The sequence below is a fragment of the Anabrus simplex genome, chromosome 2, assembly GCF_040414725.1.
Source record: "Anabrus simplex isolate iqAnaSimp1 chromosome 2, ASM4041472v1, whole genome shotgun sequence".
NCBI classification, from domain to species: Eukaryota; Metazoa; Arthropoda; class Insecta; order Orthoptera; family Tettigoniidae; genus Anabrus; species Anabrus simplex.
The window spans coordinates 767,423,079-767,450,887 of record NC_090266.1 but is presented as its reverse complement, the minus strand read 5'-3'; the positions used below and the strand labels follow the sequence as shown (position 1 = coordinate 767,450,887).

At 40.2% G+C, this 27,809-nt stretch overlaps 1 protein-coding gene across 1 annotated transcript in view; it reads left to right on the top strand.

Moving 5' to 3' along the window:
- The window catches only part of MAN1 (LEM domain-containing inner nuclear membrane protein MAN1), a 245,323-nt gene that overhangs the window by 179,788 nt on the left and 37,726 nt on the right, over positions 1-27,809 (top strand). The window contains exon 7 of the mRNA XM_067140044.2: positions 22,444-22,625. Coding sequence (XP_066996145.2) covers positions 22,444-22,625 — 182 coding nt within the window. The remainder of the gene's footprint in view (positions 1-22,443; positions 22,626-27,809) is intronic.

Here is a 27,809-nt window from a genome sequence, read left to right as displayed (position 1 = left end):
AGGTGAAGAACTGTGAGGCAGCATCAATACTTTCACATTTGCTGACTAGAGAGAACATTCTTGAAGAAGATACTTTACTTGTTACTCCTTATGGTAAATGTCAGTAATAGAATAAAACACTCCCATTCTCTAGTTCATCACCCGAAACTGGGGAGAGAGTAATAATTTATTGTAATCCAAATTGTTTTTTGATACATGCATGATTTTCCTTATTACAGTTAGTTTGTCTGTTACTACATTAAACATACGTCTAATGAATGCTTACACCCACTCTCTAAACTGTCTATTTTTTTCCTTTGTCCTAGATGTTAAAAAGTGTTATATAATCTAGGACATGGTTTTTTTATGTCGCACTAATACAGTGAAGGTGTGACGTACCCACTCTTGCCCACATATCTGCGACAATATGTGACATGCCGGGTCACCTTAATTTTTATATAAATAAATACTTGCTCATTTCGCTCTCCATAGACAATATCCCATGGGCACCAGCCTTCAAACTTATGGCTTGAAGATGATAGTTGATAATTATTAATAATAATAGGTAATGAGACTCTAAATACTCCCAGAGGTGGGGTGACAGAACACTAACCATTAAGTACACACTAACTTGGAAGTTAAGGATCATTAATAAGAATTGATGATGCTGATGATGATGATGATGATGATGATGCTTGTTGTTTAAAGGGGCCTAACATCTAGGTCATCAGCCCCTAATGGTACGAAATGAAATGACAAATTAAAAGCCCAAAAACATCTACTGACCACAATTCAAAACGTGAGGACGAAGGATGGATGGACGGACGGACGGATGGATGGATGGATGGATGTATGTGACCCACAGAGCCTCACTTGCACAGAAGCTGGTGTAGAACAATAGCTTTACTGACCAAAGGACTGCTTCTATACCCAATACTGAATTGATGATACTTGTACTCAAAAGGGGTCAAAAATCCAAGTCAGCGGCCCCTCGCAATGGTACATCACAAGGAAAGTAGAACCATGGTATTAGTCATGTTGCAGTACTAATCAAGAGTAGCGTAGACTCGCGGTATTCCACACATTATGGTACTACTCACAGGTAATGAAATTCGCACATGTATTACAGACTTACGCTGTTTCGCACATTGCGGCGCCATTTACAGGCAACACAAACCTATGGTGTTTATCACATAAAGGTACTAATCCACAGGGACTCATACTATCCCGTGGTGTTCCTCATATAGTGGGTACTAATCATAGTCAAGCCAGAAACATGGGTTCCCTCATCCATGGTGTCGCTCATATATTGCTACCGAGCTCGATAGCTGCAGTCGCTTAAGTGCGGCCAGTGTCCAGTAATCGAGAGATAGTGGGGTTCGAACCCCACTCGGCAACCCTGAAGATGGTTTTCTGTGGTTTCCCATTTTCACATCAGGCAAATGCTGGGGCTGTACCTTAATTAAAGCCATGGCCGCTTCCTTCCCATTCCTAGGCCTTTCGTATCCCATCGTCACCATAAGACATAACTGTGTCAGTGCGACACAAAGCAAAAAAAAAAGCATATATTCCTACTAATCACAGGTACTGTAAAAGCCTTCGAGCTCTCGTTTGCTACTAATCACAAACCTATTTGATACCTAACATGGTGGTACTATGCGCAAGTAAAAGTGGCCCATGGTGTTCCCTGCGTGGTGGTACTAATCACAAGTAGTTTCATGGTTCTAATTTGATCATCCCTTGGTCGCCCCTTTTAGTCGTCTTTTACGACGGGCAGGGGATACCGTGGGTGAATTCTTCATCTGCGCCCCTACCCACAGGGGGTTGTGTTTGATCCACGCGAGGTATTTTATTTCCCTCAAGTCCACCAGCAAGCCGATTAGAACCCCCCTATCTGCCACCTGGGACATGCGCCACGTGGGAGTATCACGTGTCTCCCTGCTACGCCAGCGTAGCAGGTTCGTGGTTAATAAGAATTTATGAAAGTACCAATTAAAATAACTATTTATTAGGATGATAAACGTGACGGCATATTTACAAAAACTGAACTTTCGGACACAAAAGAAAAATTGAATGAAATAAAATTTAATAAAGTAAACTGTTGGAGACTTGCAGTAATTTATGCCATTAGCTCACCATTTGCAGATTCAGGAATCTGGACACGTTCGATGATGTAGAAGCTGTTTAATGATCCTCTCGTTCTGCAGTGGTCATCTCTCGTAGTCGGTACCAGTATTATTTCTTATTTGTGCATAGCCCACTAATTGGACAATGGCTTTCCTGACTTTAACACTTCCTATAATACACATTTCATAATGTTGTAATGAGCATTGATTTCAATATCAAAACTGCCTTGGGTTACTTTCATGGAGAGAATACACGTGTATTCTTCTGTATTATAGAATTGTAGCGTAACTAACTACATGAGAAATATATCTCCTGTTCTAGACAAGTCAAAACCAGTCTCTCGTTGACTTTACCTCTTGTCATTGAGATAACCAGGTCTCAATGAGAGTAACTTTGAGTAGTGCTTTACTCAGATGCGAAGTGAACTAAGTTAAGACCTTCAGACATTCAGACCTCCTCCGATGTATGGACACTCCGATATCAAGACTCTCGATGCGAAGCTGTTCAGCAGTTAAGACTTTCTCGCAAGTAAAAGACGCTATCGTGCTCTTGTCGTTGATGTATATAGGCTCCAAAATCTCCCTCCATCTACCATATCACATGGTCCAGTAAGATCTGATGTTCTATCCATCGCTGTATATCCATCATCTTGTTTAGTAACGTTCATTCACATAGGTTGAAATTTTACGGGCTTTGAAAGCATCATGTAGCAAACTTAAAAAAGTAGGAGTTACAAGTTATAACTGTCTTCAGAATATGGAGGGGCCTAAGTAATCTTGCAATCTTGATGACGTCCTTTTCCTAGTAAAGGGCTAAAATTAGCATGGCGTGTCCTGTAGCCTGATCTCGGGCTACTGGAAATTTACTGCAGGCTATTAATATGGGTAATGTTTTAATACCTTACTCAAGAATCAGCTCGTTCAGAATTCGTTATTGCCGCGATACAAAGAAATAAGAGGATAATATGAAATGGATAACTAAAAAATCCTATATATAAGCATAATAATTTAGATGACCTACCACAAATTAAATGTATACGTCTTTCCCATTAATTCCACAGTTTGATAATTTTATTTACATGCTGTGATGTTCAAAACATCACATTCGCTCCTCTGAGCCCGAAACAAGTGGCACTTCCATTGAGGGCTCACACCTATACTCGGCCACTTACAATTTCTCTTATGCCTACACTTGTGTATATAGCAACTCAAAATTCCCTCATTTTACAACATAATACACATGAAACAATATCTTATAAAATTACTTCTTGGTCTCTTCTATGACTGAGTGTTTGTCATTTGATGATCCCCCATACAACTTAATTACAACAGATAATATTTAACACTTCAAAATTTCATAAAAAACACATACATAATATTTTACTTAGCAAGCTTTTGATATCTCACTTTTCCAAAAGTTCATATCTTGCTGAACTCCAGAATCCAGTGATTAAAACACTTAACAATTCAATTCACCCTGTACAAAATAACACAAACAAAATATACTGTATTACATAATCATCCTGGTTTTTCACTCTTTCAAGTGTTTATAATTTCTTGCTGTATAACTAACACTTCACACATGCTAACACTTTCACCTGATTCTAGCCTAGGGTAAAATTATTGCAAGTCTTTAGGATGACATCATATTGTCTACGGGGAAACTACAAATCATAATCTCCAATATTAATAATCGTTGTTATAGCAAATCAAATTCTAGGTTACATCATACATGGCATTGCATACAGAAAACAGATGTAACTTTGGTTAATGAACTTGTGTCTATCGTATACACAAACATCGCCTTGACAGCAGAACAAATCTCGGAAAATCCACCTTCCAGAAAACGGTCACTTCTCTCTACAACAGGTACATTATGTAAGAGATAAGAGTAGCCTAGCCTACTGACCCACATCACATGTCTACGGAAATCCACCTGACTAGTAATATACTTAGGCAGACTTCTAATGTTGTATGACACAAGCAGAATGCTATCGCCGTCAGCTAATTTATAAGCACAAGGTCCAAGTTTCTTAAGTATACGGTAAGGTCCTTGATATAAAAGGAAAAAACTTTTTTGTGACTTTATCTTCACTGTTGGACAGCATGGGAACTCTTTATTCATTGCTAGTTGCTTTACGTCGCACCGACACAGATAGGTCTTATGGCGACGATGGGATAGGGAAGGGCTAGGAGTGGGAAGGAAGCGGCCGTGGCCTTAATTAAGGTACAGCCCCAGCATTTGCCTGGTGTGAAAATGGGAAACCACGGAAAACCATTTTCAGGGCTGCCGACAGTGGGGTTCGAACCTACTGTCTCCCGAATACTGGATACTGGCCGTACTTAAGCGACTGCAGCTATCGAGCTCGGTGGGGAACTCTTTAAAAGAACAAGGTCACCTTCCTCAGATTCATCCAGTACCTTACGTTTTTTTGCTTCTTTCGAAGGTTGCAAGATTTTATTCGATTTTCACTGGCCAATGGTTCATGGTGTGGGTTACTGTAGTCACGTCCTAGTTCGTGAACCATGGGCAACGGCTGAGTGGCCTAGTAAGTGGCCCTGAGAGTCGGGATACCAGTTGCTATGGAATGGGAGTGGGCATCTCGGACATATTCTGAGTCATGGCCCTCCTTGTACTCAGGTGGCTAGCAATACACCGGTGGTTCATAATCCGTTAGGGGAGAGATCCTCACTTGGACTATGTGTAAGTAGGGTAGCATCCTGCTTCATGAATTTACCCAGCTCAGAACATTTTAAGCAAGACTCGGACCTATGGGAGTAACGGAGTCCCACTCCCATTTGACAGGCGAGGGACTCCTTGGAAACAACTTGGCAAATGAAATAGAATTCGATTGGAAGATATCAATATTAATGGGTCTTACGGAAGAAAGAAAGTAGAACTGGCTGAGTCAGCAAAGAGGATGCATCTGGATGTGCTAGGAGTAAGTGATATTCTGGTAAGGGGAGACAACGAGGAAGAGATAAGAGATTATAAAATGTACTTGACGGGTGTTAGAAAAAGAAGGGCCGAGTATGGGGTAGGGCTGTTTATCAGGAATACCATTGCACGCAACATAGTTTCTGTTAGGCACATAAATGAGCGAGATGTGGGTAGATTTGACAGTTGGAGGAATTAGGACGAGAATTATCTCAGTGTATTCACCATGTGAGGGTGCAGATGACGATGAAGTTGACAAGTTTTATGAAGCATTGAGTTGCATCGTGGTCAGGGTCAACAGCAAGGATAGAATAGTACTAATGGGCGATTTCAATACGAGAGTTGGGAATAGAACTGAAGGATACAAAGGGGTGATTGGTAAATGTGGGGAAGATATGGAAGGTAATGGCAATGGGAAGCGTTTGCTGGACTTCTGTGCTAGTATGGGTGTAGCAGTTATGAATACATTCCTCAAGCATAAGGCTATTCACTGCTACACATGGGAGGCTAGGGGTACCAGATCCATAATAGACTATATCTTAACCGACTTCGAATTCAGGAAATGTTAGGAATGTACGAGTTTTCCGGGGAATTTTCAATGATACAGACCACAGTCTGATCTGTAGTGAACTAAGTATCTCTAGGCCTAGGGTAGAGAAAGTGAAATCTGTCTGCAAACGAATAAGGGTAGAAAATCTCCAGGACGAGGAAATTAGACAAAAGTACATTGATATGATTAGTGAGAAGTTTCGAACAGTAAGCAGGTTCAGGATATAGAAAGAGAATGGGTGGCATGCAGGGATGCCGTAGTAGTAACAGCATGGGAATGCCTAGGAACAACTGTGTGTGAAAATGGGTAAAGGCAAACATCTTGGTGGAATGATGAAGTGAGAGCAGCTTGTAAACGTAAAAAGAAGGCTTATAAGAAATGGCTCCAAACAAGGGCTGAGGCAGATAGGGAGTTGTATGTAGATGAAAGAAACAGAGCGAAACAAATAGTTGTTGAATCCAAAAAGAAGTCGTGGGAGGATTTTGGTAATAACCTGGAAAGGCTAGGTCAAGCAGCAGGGAAACCTTTCTGGACAGTAATAAAGAATCTTAGGAATGGAGGGAAAAAGGAAATGAACAGTGTTTTGAGTAATTCAGGTGAACTCATAATAGATCCTAGGGAATCACTGGAGAGGTGGAGGGAATATTTTGAACATCTCAACGTAAAAGGAAATCTTCCTGGTGGTGTTGCAAACAGCCAAGCTCATGGGGAAGAGGAAAAGGATGTTGGTGAAATTACACTGGAGGAAGTGGAAAGGATGGTAAATAAACTCCATTGTCATAAAACAGCAGGAATAGATGAAATTAGACCTGAAATGGTGAAGTATAGTGGGAAAGTAGGGATGAAATGGCTTCATAGAGTAGTAAGATTAGCATGGAGTGTTGGTAAGGTACCTTCAGATTGGACAAAAGCAGTAATTGCACCTGTCTATAAGCAAGGGAACAGGAAGGATTGCAACAACTATCAAGGTATCTCATTGATTAGTATACCAGCCAAAGTATTCACTGGCATCTTGGAAGGGAGGGTGCGATCAGTAGTTGAGAGGAAATTGGATGAAAACCGTTGTGGTTTCAGACCACAGAGGGACTGTCAAGATAATTTTCAGTATGCACTAGGTAATTGAAAAATGCTACGATAGGAATAGGCAGTTGTGTTTATATTTTGTAGATCTTGAGAAAGCATATGACAGGGTACCGAGCGAAAAGATGTTCGCCATACTGGGGGACTATGGAATTAAAGGTATATTATTAAAATCAATCAAAGGCATTTATGTTGATAATTGGGCTTCAGAGAGAATTGATAGTAGAATGAGTTCTTGGTTCAGGGTACTTACAGGCGTTAGACATGGCTGTAATCTTTCACCTTTGCTATTCGTAGTTTACATAGATCATCTGCTGAAAGGTATAAAATGGCAGGGAGGGATTCAGTTAGGTGGAAATGTAGTAACCAGTCTGGCCTATGCTGACGATTTGGTCTTAATGGCAGATTGTGCCGACAGCCTACAGTCTAATATCTGGGAACTAGAAAATAGGTGCAATGAGTATGGTATGAAAATTAGCCTTTCAAAGACTAAATTGATGTCAGTAGGTAAGAAATTCAACAGAATTGAATGTCAGATTAGTGATACAAAGCTAGAACTTGTCGATAATGTCAAGTATTTAGGTTATGTGTTCTCCCAGGATGGTAATATAGTAAGTGAGATTGAATCAAGGTGTAGTAAAGCTAATGCAGTGAGCTCGCAGTTGCAATCAACAGTATTCTGTAAGCAGGAAATCAGCTCCCAGGCGAAACTATCTTTACATCAGTCTGTTTTCAGACCAACTTTGCTTTATGGGAGCGAAAGCTGGATGGACTCAGGATATCTTATTCGTAAGTTAAAAATAACAGACATGAAAGTAGCGAGAATGATTGCTGGTGCAAACAGGTGTAAACAATGGCAGGAGGGTATTCGGAATGAGGAGATAAAGGTTAAGTTAGGAATGAACTCGATGGATGAAGCTGTTCGCATAAACTGGCTTCAGTGGTGGGGTCATGTGAGCCGAATTGAGGAGGATAGGTTACCTGAGAGGATAATGGACTCTTATGGAGGGTAAGAGAAGTAGAAGGAGACCAAGACTACGATGGTTAGACTCGGTTTCTAACAATTTAAAGATAAGAAGTATAGAACTAAATGAGGCCACAGCACTAGTTGCAAATAGAGGATTGTGGTGACGTTTAGTAAATTCACACCCCCTGTGGGTGGGGGATGCACACGAAGAATACACCTACGGTATCCCCTGCCTGTCGTAAGAGGCGACTAAAAGGGGCGACCAAGGGATGATTGTCTTGGAACCATGACACTACTTGTGATTCGTACCACCACTTGGAGAATATCATGGGTCGCTTTTACTTGCGCGTAGTACCACTATATTAGGTACCAAATAGGTTTGTGATTAGTAGCACACAGGAGCACCGTGTGGTCGCTTTTACAGTCCCTGTGATTAGTACCACCATATGAGCAGGACCATGGGATGATAGCTACCATGGTTCTGCCTTGCCTATGATTAGTACCCACTATATGAGGAACACCACAGGATAGTGCAGGTCCCTCTGGTTAGTACTCTTATGTGATGAACACCATAGGTTTGTGTTGCCTGTAAATGGCGCCGCAAAGTGAGAAAAACCATAGGTCTGTATTATATGTCACATTTCATAACCCTGTGAGTAGTACTATGATGTGTGGAATACCGCGAGTCTCTGCTACTTTTGATTCGTCCTGCAACATGACAAATACCATGGTTCTACTTTCCTAGCAATAATTACCATTATGATGGGCCGATAACTTTGATTTTGGACCCCCTTTAGACTGCAAGCATCATCGATTCAGTGTTATGCTCTAGCAGCAGTCCCTTGGTCAGTAGCCCTATTGTTTTACATCAGTTTCTGTGAATGTAAGGCATTGCGGGTCGCATTCATTGACTGTTTAAATTCATGTCCGTCCATTCATTCTTTGTCCTCACGTTTTGAATTGTGGTCAGTGGAGGATTTCTGTGTTTTTCATTTGTCGTTTCATTTTGTACCATTAGGGGCCAATGACCTGGATGATAGGCCCCTTTAAACAACAAGCCTCAATCCCCCTCTAGTAAATTCACAGAGGCTTGCAGACTGAACGCTGAAAGGCATAACAGTCTTTAATGATAATGTAGGTATGTATCTTCTCTGGCCAATCTTATATAAAATTCAGCATCACACTGTGGCTCCTTGGCGATCCCCAATACTCACACCAGTACATTTTGTGGCTTCTTACCAAAATGAATTTGCAATGGTGTTAGTCTAGTGCTCTCATGCTGTACAACATTGATCCATGTCTCAATAAGGGATACATGCGCTACCCAAGCGGAATGCTTCTTGTGCACTAGTGATATGAACATACGGGAAAGTTCTTTCATCACCTGTTCACACATGTTACTCTGAGGATTTCTGATGGATGAATGGACATGGGTAACACTTAATTCACTAGTTACGGCTTTCCACTTCTTCGAAGTAAATTGTGGTCCACTGTCCAGCAATGTTCTCTGATGAGTACCTAATTCTGGGACATACTTCTCTCGGATTACATGTCTACAGGATTTGCTTGTTACTTTCCACATTGGGTGTAATCTATTCAATTTTGAAAAAGTGTCTATAGTCCAGTCAAGTTAAACATGAAAAGGGGGTCGTGCTTGCAAAAGGTCCGGTCGTTCTGAATTTTGTATATGTTGTTAGGACCTAAACCAATATTAAAAAACCAGATTTGCAATTTCGAAAGTGCTGTGCGAGCGGTAGTGTACCCAAAAACCATGAAATTTTCAGACTTTTTTCGGGCTTTGCTCAATATCTCAGTGAAGGAAGGGTCTAACCGGTATAGTCACTCTACATACTTTTAAAGAATACTAAATGTGCTACAAATTGAGACCAGGGCGAGCTCTATACAGCCATTGGTTTCCAAGATACAGTTCTTTGAAAATAGGCAATTTTTTCCAAAAAGTGAATTTTTTTAAAATGGTCACTTATTTTGTGAAATATCTTCTAAAATACACATCCCACGTCAGATAGTATATGAAATGAAGTTGTAGTAAATTTAATTAGCTTTCATTTGAAACCAGAGTGGTACTTGTAGACCCAGAGGTTCTCTCAAAAACAGCAAATAACAAAAAACCAGCCATAAGTGGGTTTTGGGGGGAAATGCAAATAAACTGTTCTCACGTCTTTTTATGGTTTTGTGGTTTTATTTATTTTTTATTGGAACCTTCATTTGTACACTGTCCACAGGATGCTCCCTTTTGTCCAAGCAGCTGTACATTTTTTGTACGCTAAGAGTGTGCACCTCTACCTTCAGCATATGATGGCTCTACAAGATCGGATGGATAAAAGTGAATACGACATGTTCACAGAAGGATCATTCACCATTCACCGGTCTGACAAGTTTTGGTCTGGGTTGTGGTCAGACCTAACAATTGAACAGAAGCTGATGCGATCCATGAAGACAGTGTGCTGGCAAGGTGGACAACAGGAATGGTGTTTATGGTGAACATAAGTGAAGAGCTTGAAAGTTTTTGCAGCATCTCTTATCCTACTGGGGAGCAGCATGTAGACATGAGACCTTCTAGAATCGTCCGAGATAACAGTGATGTGGAAAAACTCAAAAACTGGTTTGCTCTCCACCCTCCATTTCCCGAAACTGACAGTTTGCTTTCTATCAGTAGTGGTTTTCTGACAGGTCCTAAGATTTAAAGGATGACTTCAAGTATGAGTTGGCCCCGTTCCCGATATCTCTGTTCAATGCGCAAGGGCATAAAATCCACTCTGTACTCTGCCTTCACTCCTCTTTCCATACACACGCCGATAGCACTCACGTCGTTTTGGATGGTGGCTACCTCTTGCACAAGGTCGTGTGGCAGCGGAAGAGTACAGTTCGAGTACTTTTGGCGCATAATACCACCTACGGCCGTATCCACTTTGGGAAGAACGTCTCCATCATTTCTGATTGCTACCCCGAAGAGACTACCAAAAAAAAAAACACCAAAACAGTGGAAAGACTCCGGCGCTACGCAGCTCATTCCAGCTACGAATTGACGTTCGATGAATCCACAGTAATTCAAATTGCACAAGAGCATGTATTGGGCAATGAGAACAACAGGAGTCGCCCAATAACTCTTCTTTGTGACACCTTTCAGAAGGAGGGAGTAGAAGTGGCTGTTGCCGAAGAAGATGCGGATTGAGAGATCGTCATGACGGTGCTTTCAAAAAGAGCAGTAGCGGATCGGTTCATCATAGTGGAGAAGACGTCAACCTGCTCGTTCTTCTCAACGGTTTAGGCGCTGAAAAGAAAAATGCCTACCTTCAGAAGAGCACGAAGGGCGAAACTGGTTGCTGTCACTACTCTACGACCTCCTACAACCACCAGGACTCCCAACGATCACCATGGACGGTACCATTCACCCACGCGTTTAGCGGGTGTGATACTCCCTCAGCACAGTTTGGCTAAGGAAAGACCATAATCACAACACTCCTGAGCAAGTGGAGGTCTTCCTTTGGCCAGACTCCACCCCACAATCCATGAGAGAAGCAGGCATCAAGTGCTTTATGACTCTATATGGGGGTGACATCGCGAGGGATACTTTGGATTTCCTGAGGAATAAGACGTTTGTCACTTCAACGAGCATAAACCTTGCCTGTTTGGCACGGACGGAAGATGGTGCAGGCCACCATGCAGCAAGGTGCTACTTCCAAGTGCAGAAGTGGTGGGGAGTCAAATTGAATCCCACTGATTGGGAGTGGAAGCTGTCTTCCCGGGACTCTCCCCCATCCCCACCACCATGGATCCCGTCCCTCCTGCCCTTCTGCAAAAAATTTCATGTAAATGCAAGAAAGAGTGCTCTGGGAGCTGCTTGTGCAGAAAGGTTGGGCTACAATGCTCAGTCCTCTGCCAGTCATGCGATGGCAAATTGTGCATTAACGTCCCAGATGCGGAGCTGAAATGCTCGGACAATGAAGACCCGACTACAGACTGGGCTCCTCTCCCAGCGTTCATCACAGCCATCAAGACACCATCTTCGTGCGAGCCCAAGCCTGGGCCATCTAAGACAAAAAGAAAGGCATGATTTGACAACTAAAACAATACCTACATGATTTATATTAGTTTTCTTTTTCGTGTAAGTGTAATTTGTCCTTATAGTAGGTACCATGATGTTTGTACAAGCATTTTCAAGTATGTAGGTATATAAAACAATGTTTGACGATGACGTAATTCCCGATAAGTATATTACCTTTTTCTTTTTTCATCGAACAATTTGAGCAATAAAAAAATTTTTGATAAATAAAACAAAAAGAAGACCTGAGAACAGTTTATTTGCATTTCCCCCAAAACCCACTTATGACTGTTTTTGGTTATCTGCCATGTTTGAGAGAACCGTTTGGCCTATAGGTACCAGTCTGATCTCAAATGACAGCTAATTAAATTTACTACAACTTCATTTCATATAGTATTTGATGTGGGATGCGTATTTTAGAAGATATTTCACTTTTTGGAAAAATTGCCTATTTTCGAAGAACTGTATCATGGGAACCAGTGGCTGCATAGAGCTACCTCTGGTCTCAAAGTGTAGCATATTTAGTCTACTTCAAAAGTATGTAGAGTGACGGTACCGGTCAAACCCTCCCTTCGCTGTGATATTGAGCAAGACCTTAAAAAAATCCGAAAATTTCATGGTTTTCTGGGTACACTGCTGCTCGCACAGCACTTTGGAAATTACAAATCTGGTTTTTTAATATTGGTTTAGGTCCTAATAACATATAAAAAATTCAGAACGACCGGACCTTTTGCAAGCATGGATGTACATCTTGACTGGACTACTATCAAAACAAATATATATTGTAAACCGTATTGCCCTTTAAATATAGATCCAAAGAGGTCAATACACACCAAGTCACCAGGTTTTTCTGCAATTACTGCCTGATGGGTTCGGAATTTTGCTTTGTTGACAGATCACAAGTGGCAAGAACGTTTCTGATTTATCTTCCCATCTTGTCCCCGATAAAATTCTGTTGGATCTCATACAGAACGTTATTAGCACCATAATGCCCTAATTCCTTGTGGATGAACCAAATTAACTCCACTCGTAGCGATTTGGGTACAGAAGTCTCCCTTTAATGTTTGCTACATTTTCTAGGTGGAAACCCATCTAACAATTTAAAAATGTGTCTACCGCGAGTCACAGTAACCTGCTCACCTCCCTGAAGTACAGACAGAAGTTCTCTACATTCTTCATCCACAGACTGTTTCACCAACTGGTTGCATAATCTGTTTTGAGCAGGCTTGTTGTCCTTAATAAGGCACGCACAAATTTAAATGCCTTCCTGTGTTTTCAGGATGCTTCCTTCATCACACAATTTCTGATCTCTAGACAACAGATCAGCAAGTACATTGTCTTTTCCTTTTATATGCACGACAGAAGAATCGTACTCATGTAAGGCTAATGTCCACCTAATCTCAAATTTTACACCTAAGGCGTACATCCTAAATTTACTTAAAAAATACACAATAGCTAGGAATTCAAGCTCGTTTATAGAATACCGTTTCTCGGGTGCACATAAACCTCTTGACGGTAATGGCAAAATTCCTAAGTCTCCGTTGACATCATCTTGACATAATACTCCAGCCAGACCATAATGAGATGCGTCTGTGAGTAACACATACTTCTTGTTTGCCATGGTGTACTTAAGAACAACCGCTTGCCTGAAACGTTCTTTCAGATCATTGAAAGCTTTGTGACGACATTCTGTCCATCTCCACTTACTGCCGGCCTTTAACAGATCTCTAAATGGTCAAGTAAATTTGCAAATCTTAGTACAACACGTCTGAAAAAAATTGCGTACCCCAGTATACGACCTTAATTCCTTGATGTTTCTAGGTGTACTGGTATTCAATATCTTCTCAATCCTTGTACTCTCAGGCGTAACCCCTATCGCAGATACACGGTGTCCCAAAAATGACACCTCCTGTCTACCAGAAACACACTTGTCTAGCTTCAAAGTGAAAGCAGCATGCTGTAACGTAATAAAAACCTGCTTTAAGTGATTCAAGTGCTCCTTAAAGGTCCTAGAAGATATGACCAGATCATCAATATAAACCGTAGCGAATTCCCCTGTGTCATTACCTAATGCTATATTTAATACTCTAATTAAAGCTGCTGAATTCATCTTAGTCCCGTAGGGAATGCGCTGAAAATGATACAAACTGTACTTATGACAAATTACTGTAAGAGGCCGGTCTTCTACTGTCAGAGGTATCTGCCAAAAGCTAGTTCTTGAATCAACAGATGAAAACCATTTTTAAACCTGAAAACCCTGAATCAAATCTTCAACTGTCTGCGATTTTAACTAGTCATCTCTCTAGCATCGATAGAAAGTCTCTCACTTCCATCACTCTTGGGCACAACAATTAAAGGATTTAAATAAGGGCTACCGAGCTTGATAGCTGCAGTCGCTTAAGTGCAGCCAGTATCCAGTAATCGGGAGATAGTGGGTTCGAGCCCCACTGTCGGTGGCCCTGAAGATGGTTTTCCGCGGTTTCCCATTTTCACACCAGGCAAATGCCGGGGCTATACCTTAATTAAAGCCACGGCCACTTCCTTCCAATTCCTAGGCCTTTCCTCTCCCATCGTCGCCATAAGACATATCTGTGTCGGTGCGACGTAAAGCAAAATAGCAACAATAAATAAGGGCTATTTGACACTTCAATCACACCATCGGCTAACGTCGCTTGCATCTGATCGTCAACTGCCTTGGCATTTTTGTGTGGTATCGCATACTGTGACCCGCAGAAAGGACTGTCATCTAGCACTGAAAAAAAAATGTGCATAGACATGTGTTTTACCAGGTTTCTCAGAAAAATTCTCAGCCTGTTTACATACCACTGAGAACAATTCATCCCTCTGGACTTACTGTTCCTTGCGGCTTCATATAAGGCATCCTTCTGGTCCTCTTTCAACCACAACTGACACAAATTAAACCCCTCTCTGGGTTCCTCCTCAAATCTAGAAACCTCAATAACATTCCACATGGCACAAATATTCATTTTCCTCCGAATTCCATTTTCAGTTCGAGTTTAACATACTTATTATCCCATTTCAGATTTACCATTGCTTTTTTGTAATCTAACTGGGCCGATTTTAAGGTCAGCCAGTCACATCCCAAGATAAGATAAAATACCAGATGAGGAATAACCAGACATACCTGTACTGAAATAAAACCTTCTATACTAATCACACCGCGACTTGCATGCAGATTTGTTTCGAGCTTTTACGAACAGCTGTAATAATGAATGTTGATTTGACAGGCGCAACTTCCATCTTAATACCCTGTTTAACTAAACAATCATACCATTCTAAGCTAATACATGATTTCTGACTTCTTGTATCAATTAACGCATTAACATATGCCCCCCATATTTCTAATTTAACAACAGGGTTAATGACTTCATCACCCAAATCTAAATTATTATGATCTGATTCATACATAAGATCTTCCTTAACATCTAGGTCATACAGCAATAGCTTCATAACACAGTTTCTAACTGCTTGTGGATAAGGATAGAATTCTGACCCTACATTACAGCCTGCATTTAGTTTAAAGGTTGAGCTCATGTACGAACACTTGGCTCATTAGTTGCTTGTCCTCTATCTCTAGCCCTAACGTTATTCCATGGTTAAAACTGATTACAACTCTCGTAGTTTTGCTGTCTCTTATTGTCCCTCGGCTCACTATGAGGAACAATGTTTCCTAATGCATCAAAACTCCCTAATAACTGCTCCATTTCATGGATAGTTTTAATACTTTGCATGCACGCTGCTTTTCGTACCCTCTCCGGAAAATGTCGTAACAGTAATCTTACCACATCTGATTCAACTGTGATTCCTGACTAAATTTTGGCAAATCATCACATGAGCTAAGAAATACTCGGTCATAGAGACCCCTCCATTATGTTTGAACTTCGCAAATACTACCCTTTCCCTTTCACGACTCTGAACGTGTTTATTCCAATATTTGTCTGTGAACTTTGCAACCCCCCTTTATAAAATAATTGAATGACGTGCGTCATAGGGACGTGTGCACACAAGACCAATATTGAAAGAGCAATAACTCATAACAAATCAGAATAATAACACAACAAACAAGGAAGAGTACTGGAACCAACCCAAAATGGAGCGAGAGAGGAGTAGATCAAGGGACTAGGGGGCAAAGCAACATCACAATGACATCAAAATTTTCATAAAATTAAAATAAAAATATAATTAATTAATAATGGTTACCATTACACATCAAATTTTATAAAAATGAAACAACTCGGAGGAAGCATTAAACTTGCAAAAAAAAAAAACAAAAAAAAAAACCCAGCATTAAGAAGTAAAATGAAAATTCATGTAAATCAAATAAAATTTCTAATAAATAGTACCTTTCTGTTCCAAAAAATTATTTATATCAGTATACTGATGCATCAGCTTAACTTAATTATTATTACTAATGGACACATGTCTGAAGTCTGTTAATATTAGATTAATTTAATATTTAATACAGAAAAGGGAAGCATTTGAATTGAAAATTGAGAGCTTTTGACAGCACCCCAGCGAAAAATAAGACCCCACCAAAACACACATTAATGAAGAAACCCGACATATCACAATTAACACAGAACAAAGCAAATACAGACATAATGTCCCCTCAGGAGACACGCCCAGAAAATAAACATACAACCAAATAAAACCAAAATTTTAAGACCACAACGTCATGTTAAGGAGAGACAATAAATAAAAATACTGACACATAATTTACAGGATAGAACCAGTTCACATAACGTCACCGTGAACCAAAAAATTAAAATGCAGTTTCAGAAGGAAACAGTCATAATAAAATTCACGGAGCAATCCACAAGATGCACTTATCGCACCGTCGACAATTCACAATCTCCCCAATAATGACAATAATAAGTTACGTAACCATCAGGCCAGAACAGATAACACAACAATACAAATCAGGAACGATAAGATAAGGACCAGGCTTCATATCTTTCGCACTCGGATTGTCTAAGCCCTCGATTAAAATGAAAACGTTACAATGGCATTGTTGACCAACATTAACATAAATGCGGGTTTACTAAAATAATTAGAACAAGGATCTTATTAAAAGCCCGCAATAGGGATGAAAATAAACTCATTAAGCCCTAAATAAATATTCTCAGAGAGAGAGAAACAAATATTCAAATTGACAAAAATAATAATAATAATAATAATAATAATAATAATAATAACTAAAAAAACTTTAGAAACTAGTGTAAGCGTAGTGTTAGTTCGAACACGGGCAAATGAAATGCCAAAACATACAGACAGATATACCGAAAATTTAGATGAGAATAGCGACCAAGATCACACGTAGGAATGTGTAACCACACACACCACGACAGCAAAATTTAAAAGTATTCACCAAAGAAATGGCACACGCAACAAACCATGGCCATAATCACCTGCAAAATACAGAAACAAATAAATCCAAGGGAAAATCGACTTTTCAATCAAGGCGGAGGAGAATTTAGAAATTTCCTAGGCAATAATGGCCAACTACGTTACAAACACAGAACACACTGAAACATGGCGCCTTACCACAAAACTTAGATATATTTTAAAATCACAAAGAACACACGCACGATCACATAACAGACTTACACAAGATTTGAGCACAAGGCATTGATAGCGGCGTACATACCTTAATCCATATATGCCTAGGTATATATATCCATATATGTTCCAACTATCACTACAACTCACCAGTAAGAAATAAACTTAAGATATTCACATACTTACAACCACATATTTACACAAAATTACAATAGAACTAATTTACACCTTAACACAAAAGTATAATTCCCCAGATGGGAAGGGGTAAGGGCATTACCCTATACCAGTCTCCGAATGCATTGTTTTTGCTGCGGGAACGTAAGCCATGTTCGCGACAGAGTCTTCTCTCCAAACCTTCAAGCGCAGAATGACTCGCTTCCAAGTTCCCCGCTAGGAGTGACACGGAATAGGCCGGATACTCGCCCCGGTGGGCAATGTCAAAACACACAGTGTAGTAGCAAATATAGTCTCATAGATGGCGTAAGAGCATGTGTAGCTGTCCGCAGTACAATTATACTCTTAGAAATAATGACACACAGTGTAACTATGTGACGAAAGTTTCACTTCTCCTCGTATAGACAGAGTAGATGACCAGTAGGCCAAGCGTACAAGGTGCTAAGGCACAATTTATCAGAGTCCATGAGATACGAACTTTTTATTAATTCAGTACTTCAAATATAGTAGAATTCCAGTCTCATATAATCGTGGTATATCACAGCTCCATACAATAACTAGGCCGTGAACACGAGGTCCATAGTGGAATGAAATAATTCACCAAAATTACAAGTGCCGATGAGAGAGACAATTTAAATATATGTCGCATAGACAGTTGATTGTCAAAGTATATGGCATAACTAGCGTATTTGTTAAATAACGCTATAACTTAGTCTTAAGTTCCTTCAGACCATTCATGTTGCTTTTATATAGACTGAAAACCAGGAGCACGTCTCTCCCACAAAACCATGATCACTAATGTCTATCGCATCTTCCCAGTCCATAAACCCCTCCTCAGCCTGTTTCGCAAACCGTTTTTCTACTGTCTTAAGAAATTCTAGTGGGTTTGTTTGTTTCCCATTGAACCTCGGTAATTCTATTTCCTTATTGTAAATCCCTCCATGATTTTGCCTCTCAGTGTTAGCTTGTCTTTCCCTTACTTCTTGCCTTATGCGTGTTTCCGCTATCGCTCTGCGGTTATCTACATCTTTCTCTCTCCTTTCAATTTCATTCACTAAAGTAGTCTGTTGTACTTTCAACATCTTAATTTCCACTGTATTGCCTTGTACAATCGCAAACTTTTCTCTGTGTTCCCTAGTGTTGTCTTCTATCATTCACTTAACCATATCCATATTGTTTTGTACCTGTTCCTTAAATTTCCTTATTTCCTCCTTATGAGGCTCAGCTTTATCATTAATACTTGTCACCTGTTTCCTGAATTCCTCTCTGGTGTTGTTGCTTTCTTTTTTCATTTATTCCACCTCTGCTCTACAAATTTCTTTTCTACCTCTTCTTTGTTTTGCTTAGTTTTTTCCTTCTGTTCTTCTATCTGGTTGTTATATCTTTCATTTTGTTTGAATAATTCATTTGAGTATTTGCTGTGTTCATCCAACCTTTTATTAGCTTCCACCTTGTTTTCATTCAATGCCCTACTTAATTTAGGTTTAGTTTGTTCTACTTCTTTTTAAATTTCTGATTTTATTTGTTCCAATTCATTTTTTTTTCTAATTTACTATGCTCTGTTTTCCTTAACATTTACTGCATCATTTCTAGTAACTGATTATAATTAATTTCATTGTTACGGCTAACCTCCGCCTTGTCCCTCAGCGTACTATCATCTGAATCTATAGTAACTTCATCATTCGTACTCTTCTATCTTCGCTCCTATTATCTGTTTCCTCCTCTATATACTTATCTACCTCTTCCTTAGAATTACTTAAAACGCTACCCGCTACCCTTTAGCACGTGTCCACTATGCAACGACATGTCTTTCTCCTCTTGCTCAGCCATGCTGTCCCCAAAATCAAACACACAAAAAAATACACTGTGGATACACAGCAGTTACCCCCCAAAACACTGATTCTATCTTCTTTACAGCCATTTTGTTGAAGTACTTAATGGTTTTCGTGGTCCACGCTTGCGGCGCCAATATGTGTCGTACCCACTCTTGTCCACATATGTGCGACAATATGTGACGTGCCGGGTCACCTTAATTTTAATACAAATAAATACTCGCTCATTTTACTCTCCATAAACAATATCCCATGGGCGCCAGCCTTCAAACTTATGGCTTGAAGACGATAGTTGATAATAATAATAGGTAATGAGACTCTAAATACTCCCAGAAGTGGGGTGACAGAACACTAACCATTAAGTACACACTAACTTGGAAATTAAGGATCATTAATAAGAATTTATGGAAGTACCAATTAAAATAACTATTTATTAGGATGATAAACACGACTGCGTATTTACAAAAACTGAACTTACAGAAACGAAAGAAAAATTGAACAAAATAAAATTTAATGAAATAAACTGTTACGTGGAGACTTGCAGTAATTTATGCCATTAGCTCACCATTTGCAGATTCAGATATCTGGACACGTTCAATGATGTAGAAGCTGTTTGATTATCCTCTCGTTCTGCAATGGTCATCTCTCGTAGTAGGTACCAGTATTATTTCTGATTAGTGCATTGCCCACTAATTGGACAACGGCTTTTCCGACTTTAACACTTCCTATAATACTCATTACATAATGTTGTAATGAGCGCAGATTTCAGTATCAAAACCAACTTGTGTTACGTTCATATAAGCATAATAATTTAGAATGACTTACTACGAATTAAGTATATACATCTTTCTTATTAATTCCACAGTTGGATAATTTTATGTACATGCTGTGATGTTTAAAACATCACAATGGTTTCGGCGAAGGACACAGATATGTCTTATGGCGACGAAGGGACTGGAAAATCCTAGGAATGGGAAGGAAGCGGCCATGGCCTTAATTAAGGTACAGCTCCAGCATTCGCCTGGTGTGAAAATGGGAAACCACGGAAAACCATCTTCAGGGCTGGCGACAGTGGGGTTCAAACCCACTATCTCCTGGATGTGAGCTCACAGCTGCGCGGCGCTCCTAACCGCTATCTAAATAAAGAACACCCAAACAGTATGAATTTAGAAGAAGGATCTAAAATCAGCAATTCTTGGATGCCTATCATACATAGATTAAGAGATGCAGGCCACAACATAAACAAGCAGGACGAATCTCAAGTTACGAGGCGTGTTTTTTAAGTAAGGTCCCTTTGAAAATAAGTACACAACAAAAGGTTATTTCAAAATAGTAAATTTATTTTCAGAAAGTACATACTTTACTCTATTTTTTGACATAGTTGCCAAGTTTGTTCAAACACTTATCATACCTCGTAACCAATTTTAAAATACCCCCTTCATAGAAACTTGCCTCCTGCTCCGATAACCAAGAGTTCACTGCCGTTTTCACGTCGTCGTCATCATTGTAATGGTTGCCACTGAGGTGATGTTTGAGGTGGAGGAACAGATGGTAATCGCTTGGCGCAAGATCAGGACTGTAGGGTGGGTGGTCTAAAACTTCCCAGCCAAAACTGTCCAATGAATCGTGGGTCTGACCTGCAGTGTGAGGTCTTGCATTGTCATGGAGAAGGACAATTCCCTTTGTCAGCATGCCGTGTCTTTTGTTTTGAATCGCTCTGTGTAGCTTTCTCAGGGTTTGGCAGTATGCTTCTGCATTGATAGTGGTTCGTCGTTGCATGAAGTCAACCAACAAAACACCATGCCTATCGCAAAACACCGACGCCTTGATTTTGCGTTGGGACAGAGTCTGTTTGGCCTTCACCTTTACAAGCAAGTGTGTGTGTGTCTCTATTCCATGCTCTGTTGCTTTGATTTGGGCATGATATGCGAAACCCATGTTTCGTCCCCAGTTATAATCTGACTCAAGAAGCCGTCATAACAAGTCAAGAACTTCATCGTTCACTCAAATCTTTGGTTTTTGTGGTCCTCTGTTGGGAGTTTCGGGACCAAACGGGAGCACAGTTTCCTAAACTTTAGGTGTTCAGAAACAATGTTGTAAAGCACTGATCTCGACATGTTAGGAAATTCGTTTGAGAGACCTGTTATTATGAAGCACCTGTTCTCACGAATCTTCACTTCAACTGAAGCCACCAAATCGTCTTGTCATCACAGAAGGGCGACCGGAGCGGTCCTCATCATGGACGTTGTCACGGCCATCTTTGAATTGTCAAACCCACTTACGCACTTTGCTTTCACTCATAACAGTATCACCGTACACTTCGCAAATCTGTCGATGAATTTCTGCAGCAGACAGGTTCCTTGCTGACAAAAACCGTATCATTGACCGAACCTCACACATGGCGGGCGAGTTGATAGTCTTAAACATTTTGAAAGCACAGTACAGAAGCGTACAGGTTAGCTACAGAGCTGAAACTGAGCACATTTGTTCCCGAGGCATGCCGGTACACGACGCATGCACTCGTTGCGATATGCGCGCGAACTACTAGTGTCTACTACAAAACGGACCTTACTTAAAAAACACGCTTCGTACATAACAGCATAGACAATTCCCACCGCCTGGCTGTGACACATGGCGTTCAAGATTTCTCATGAGACCACCAGGGGCTTACGTCGGCCAGAGAGAGTAAGATACATAAGACCAACGTCCGTAACTACTCTCATAGTTTAGATTGCTGCTTGGGAGACTGATTACCTCGGATCGAGTATGGATATATCAGTCACCTTGACAAAGGATACCGCAATACATTCCAAACATTGGGAAACTGTATGGAATGTACAGAAAACAACACGTTTCAACCTGGAAGAAGAAATAAATAACTCTACACACCATGGAAGCTTCACTTGTAAGATTTGTACAACCTTTTCTACAGTTTACTGCATCTATTATCTCATGCTGCTGGAGCACATTCCCCTTCTATACCTGTTTAAATCTACCCACTCATATTTACCATCCCTTCAGTAAGGCTCTGTATGTTTGTACCTATTTGTCTGCATTATGAATAAATGATGACTCTATATTGTATTTGTTGCATACATTTTTATTAATATTGCAGCAATTTGTATTCACTAACTCATTATTTCTTCATTTGTAGCGAACATGGTGAAGATTGGCCGATTCTCATTCAAGATGCGATTTTGGAAAAATGTGAAGGGATCAACATTCTTCATATATTTGTGGATTGTAATTCATCCGAAGGATGTGTTTTTATGAAGTGCAGTAGCCACGAAGAAGCAGGAAAAGCATACCGTGCACTTCATGGATGGTGGTTTGATAGTAAGTGGTTTGATAGTAAGATGAGTGGTCCTTTGTTCGAATAGCTCTGTATTAGTGATAAAGTAGTTGAAAATTTATTTAAATTTAGTATATTTTGTGCATGTGTGATCCATTTAGTTCTGTTAATATTATTGTTTAGTGTTTATTTGTAGTAACTGAGATTAGTGATATTTAAATTTTACATTGAGTAGTTCCGTAGGCATTTGGTAGAATGCATGTTGTATGTTAGGTTTTACTCTGTTTATGGATGAAGATATTTTTTCACAGAACTGGAATTTTTTGTCATAGAGACAGGCTAGGAATGATAGGAGGGGGAGTATTCATTCTAATGAAGAAGAATTTAGTAGTTTTTAAGTGAAAAAGACACCTGCCTTAGAAAAATTTGATTATATGTAGTTTTAACTCTTTGAGTTAATTAACAAGGCTGGTATTTTAACAGAATTGTATGTAGAAGATTGTAGTTTAGAGTTTATTGATTGACATATATTTTATTTTGGAGCGGTTTAGTATAAACGTTTTTACATGTTATAAGAGGATGTGTCATGTGATTGATTGGTGTTAAATATGATGTAATAGGTAGGTCCAAGAAATATTTGGTAGTTTTGGTGCCGTTGAGGAGGGGAACGTAAAATGTTCTCGAAATACGTATGGTATTCAATGATGAAATAAGTAAATTAAGAATTTTAAAGTATTTGCAGGGCTGATTAGAAATACAAGTGAACAAAAGTCATAGGAAGACACTGAATGTGATGTTAATAACAAGTTGCTCGTCTGCAAGCCCTCAAAACAGCAACAATACAGTGAGGCATTGCCTCTACAAGGTGTGAGAATCGTTTTGGAGAGATCTGGACCCACGCATCTTGCACTGCTACCCACAGTTGATCTTGTGTAGTTGGTGCGGGGTTCATGGAGCGTTCACCAGCATCAGCAGCATCCCATAAATGCTCGATTGGATTAAGATCAAGGGATCTGGGGAGCCAATCCATGGTCGTAACTTCACTGGAGTGCTCCTCCAATCACCTGCGTGCCACCACAGAGCGGTGACATGGCTCATTGTCCTGTTGAAAAATGGCATCTCCATCAGACTACTCAAGGCCAGAAAGGGATGCATATGGTCTGAAAGAATGTCCACATAACATGCACCTATCAGCGCTCCTTGCAGCTGGACAATAGGGCCTAATTGCGAACATGAGACCGCTGCCCAGACCAGAACTGAGCCACCTCCCGCCTGGACACAACCTTGTTGACATGCAGGATCCGTAGCTTCATGGGGCATACGCCACCCTCTCACGCACCTGTCAGCTCATTACAACTGAAACCAGGATACATTGAACCATACCACTTGACGCCACTGTTCCATGGTCCATTGCTCATGTTCGCAGGCCCATGCATGTTGTCGAGCTCTGTGTCAAGGTATCAGCAAAGGGACACAAGTTGGTCATCGGCTGGTGAAGCCTATGCGGTGCAGTTGCCTCCTTACAGTCCTGGTAGAAATGGGTTCCTGACTCCCAACTTTCAACTGGGCAGTGATGTGACTCTCAGTAGCCCGTTGAGCGCCCGGTATGGTTCTCCGGAGGTGACATGATGTCCGTTCGTTAAACACCTGTGGTCTTCCCATGCGGCGATTTATGTGGGTGGTAACATTCTCTCTGCGATATTGAAGACCCACCCTCGACGTTGTTGACCTCGGAAACCTGAATTCGCATGTAATCTCCGCAATGCTATGACGCGTGTGCCGTCCCTGATGATCATCCCACGTTCGACGGCTGTTAACTTGCGATGTGTTGCCCGTCTTCACAACACTGGTGTCTGTGCCAGACTGCTCAGCTATGCCGCAGCTTGCTGCAGTGCTAAGGGGTCATACACGGCGCATTTTGTAATGGGACACCCAATTCCGTGACTTTTGGCCACTCAGTGTATAACAGTGAATTTCATTAGTGAATAGACCAGACTAACGAATGGTTCGTCGAAAGGGTAGTAGCGTTTTAGAAGTTATGACGACGGCAGTCTGGATGATTGACTGATGTGGCCTTGTAATAATAATTAACATGGCTTAGCTGTGTTGATACTGCTACGCGGCTGAAAGCAATGGGAAACTACAGCCATAACTAACTCCCGAGGACATGCAGATCTCTATGTATGAATGAATGATGTACTGAGGATGGCTTCCCCATGGGTAAAATATTCCGGAGGTAAAATAGTCCCCCATTCAAATCTCCAGGTGGGGACTATGCAGGAGGGGGCAATCATCTGGAAGATGAATACAGACATTCTGCGAGTCAGGGCGTGGAATGTTAGGAGTTTGAATCATTGTGGTATGTTAGAGAATCTGAAAAGGGAAATGGATAGACTAAAATTAGATATAGTTGGTATAAGTGAAGTTTGTTGGCAGGAAGAGCAGGATTTTTGGTCAGGCAACTACAGAATTATTAGCACAAAATGAAACATGGGAAATGCAGGATTTGGTTTAATAATGAAATGAGAAAGTAGGGTGGCGGATAAGCTACTACGACCAGCATAGTAAACTAATTATTATTGTCAAGATAGACACCAAACCAGTGCCCACCCCAATAGTGCAGGTCTATATGCCTGCTAGTTCAGCAGATGATAAAGAAATCAAAAGAATATTTGAAGAGAGAGAAGATTTAACTCAGTACTTAGTTCAAACACCACAATTTACTGCTGTACACATTGACAAGACCTGGAGACGTAGGAAGATATTAATTAGACTTCTTTATGATTAGGCAGAGATTCACAAACTAGGTGTTGGATTGCAAGATGTTCCCAGGAGCAAACATGGACTCTTAGCACAATGTATTTGTCATGAAATGGCATCTGAAGTTGAAGAAAGGAAATAATGCAAGAAGATGGGACAGAGATAATTTGAAAGAAAAGAGTGTGAGGGATTGTTTCAAGGAACATGTTGCACAAGGACTAATTGAAAAGGCTGGAGGAAACAATAGATGAAGAGTGGACATTCGTGATGAATGAGATCAGTAGAGCTGCTGAGCAAAAGTTACGAAGCAAGGTAAGATGAAGTAAGAATCGGCGCATAACTAAGGAGATATTAGACCTGATTGATGAATGGTGAAAATACGAAAATGCAAAACATGAAGAGGGCAGAAAAGAATACAGGCGATTAAAGAATGAAGTAGATAGAAAGTGAGGTCAGCTATGGAAAAATGGCGGAAGTGTAAGGATGTTGAAGGTTGTATGGTTCTAGGAAAGGTAGATGCTGCATGCAGGAAAATTAAGGAAACCTTTGAAGAAAGGGAAACTAGGTGCATGAATATTAAGAGCTCAGATGGAAAACCACTTCTAGGAAAAGAAGACAGACAAGGCAGAAAGATGGCAGGAACATATTCAACAATTGTATGAAGGAAAACAAACAGATGATAAGGTTCTGCAATAAGAAGAAACTGTTGATGCTGATGAAATAGGAGACCCAATTATGAGGTCAGACTTTGACAGAGCATTGCGAGATCTAAATAGGATTAAGGCACCTGGAATTGATAACTTACCCTCAGAATTACTGACCGCCTTTGCGTAAACCAGTATGGGGAGGTTATTCCATTTAGTGTCTACGATTTATGATGCAGGAGAAGTGCCATCCGATTTTAGATAGAATGTCTTTATACCTATTCCCAAGAAATCAGATGCTGACAAGTATGAAAACTACAAAGCTGAGTTGGGAGAGGATATGTTTGGATTCAAAAGAAATGTAGGAACACGTGAAGCAATCTTGCCCTTACGTCTGATCTTAGAAGATCGAATTAAGAAAGACAAGCCTACGTGCATTGCATTTGTAGATCTAGAAAAGGCATTAAGTAATGTTGATTGGACCAAGCTATTTGAGATTCCAAAGGTGATCGGTCTTAGATACTGAGAAAGAAGAATTATCTACAATCTGTACAAAAATCAGTCTGCAGTGATCAGAATCGATGACATTGAAAAGGCAACAGTAATCCAAAAACGAGTGTGGCAAGGCTGCAGTTTTCAGTGTTTACATAGAACAGGCAATAAAGAAAATCAAAGAGGAATTTGGAAAAGGAATCACAGTCAAAGGAGAGGAAATCAAAACTCTTGAGATTTGCCGATGGTATTGTTATTCCGTCTGAGTCTGCAGAAGATCTGGAGAAATTGCTGAATGGTATGGACACAGTCTTGGTGAAGGAGTACAAGATGAAAATAAATACTGTAAATCCAAAACAAAAGTAATGGAGTGCAGTCGAATAAAATCTGATGATGCAGGAAATATTAGACTAGCTAATGAAGTCTTCAAGTAGATGAATATTGTTACTTCGGCAGTAGAATAACTAATGATGGCAGAATGAAGGAGGACATGAAATACAGACTACTACAAGCAGGGAAGGCCTTTCTTAAGAAAAGAAATTTGCTCACTTCGAACATTGAAATAGAAATTAGGAAGACATTTTTGAAGACTTTTTTCGTCGGGAGTGTGGCATTAATGGAAGTGATACATGGACGATAACGAGTTCAGAAAGAAGGAGAATAGAAGCTTTTGAAATGTAGTGTTAAGGAAGAATGCTGAAGGCGAGATGGGTAGATTGAATCACAAATGAAGAGTTACTGAATCAAATTGGTGAGAGGAGAACGACTTGGAAAATTTTGACCAGAAGAAGAGACAGAATGATAGGGCACATTTTAAGACACCCAGGTCTTGTTCAGTTAGCTTTTGAGAGAAATGTAGGCAGTAAAAATGGCAGGTATGAATATGACAAACAGATTAGAGTAGATGTAGGTTGTAGTAGTGACATAGAAATGAAAATGTTAGCACTGGATTGGGTGGGGTGGAGAGCTGCATCAAACCAGTATGTGGACTGATGACCCAACCATCTTCATCATTTAAATACATACATATATATAAATGAGTTAAAAAATGGAATCACAGATAAGGCTGTTTGCAGATGTTTGGTTGTAAGTTTCACCAAGAGGAAATGTCCTCTCTGTTTTATTTATTGTGTTGATGATGAGTTGATAGTACCTCATGGGGAACACTGTAAGTACCTAGGTGTTAGTATAAGTAATGATCTTCATTGGGGTAATCTCATTAATGAAGTTGTAAGAAAGGATGCAGATCTCTTCACTTGGTTATGAGGGTATTTAGGGGTTATAGTAAGGATGTAAAGGAGAGGGCATATACAGTAGGTCTCTGGTAAGAAG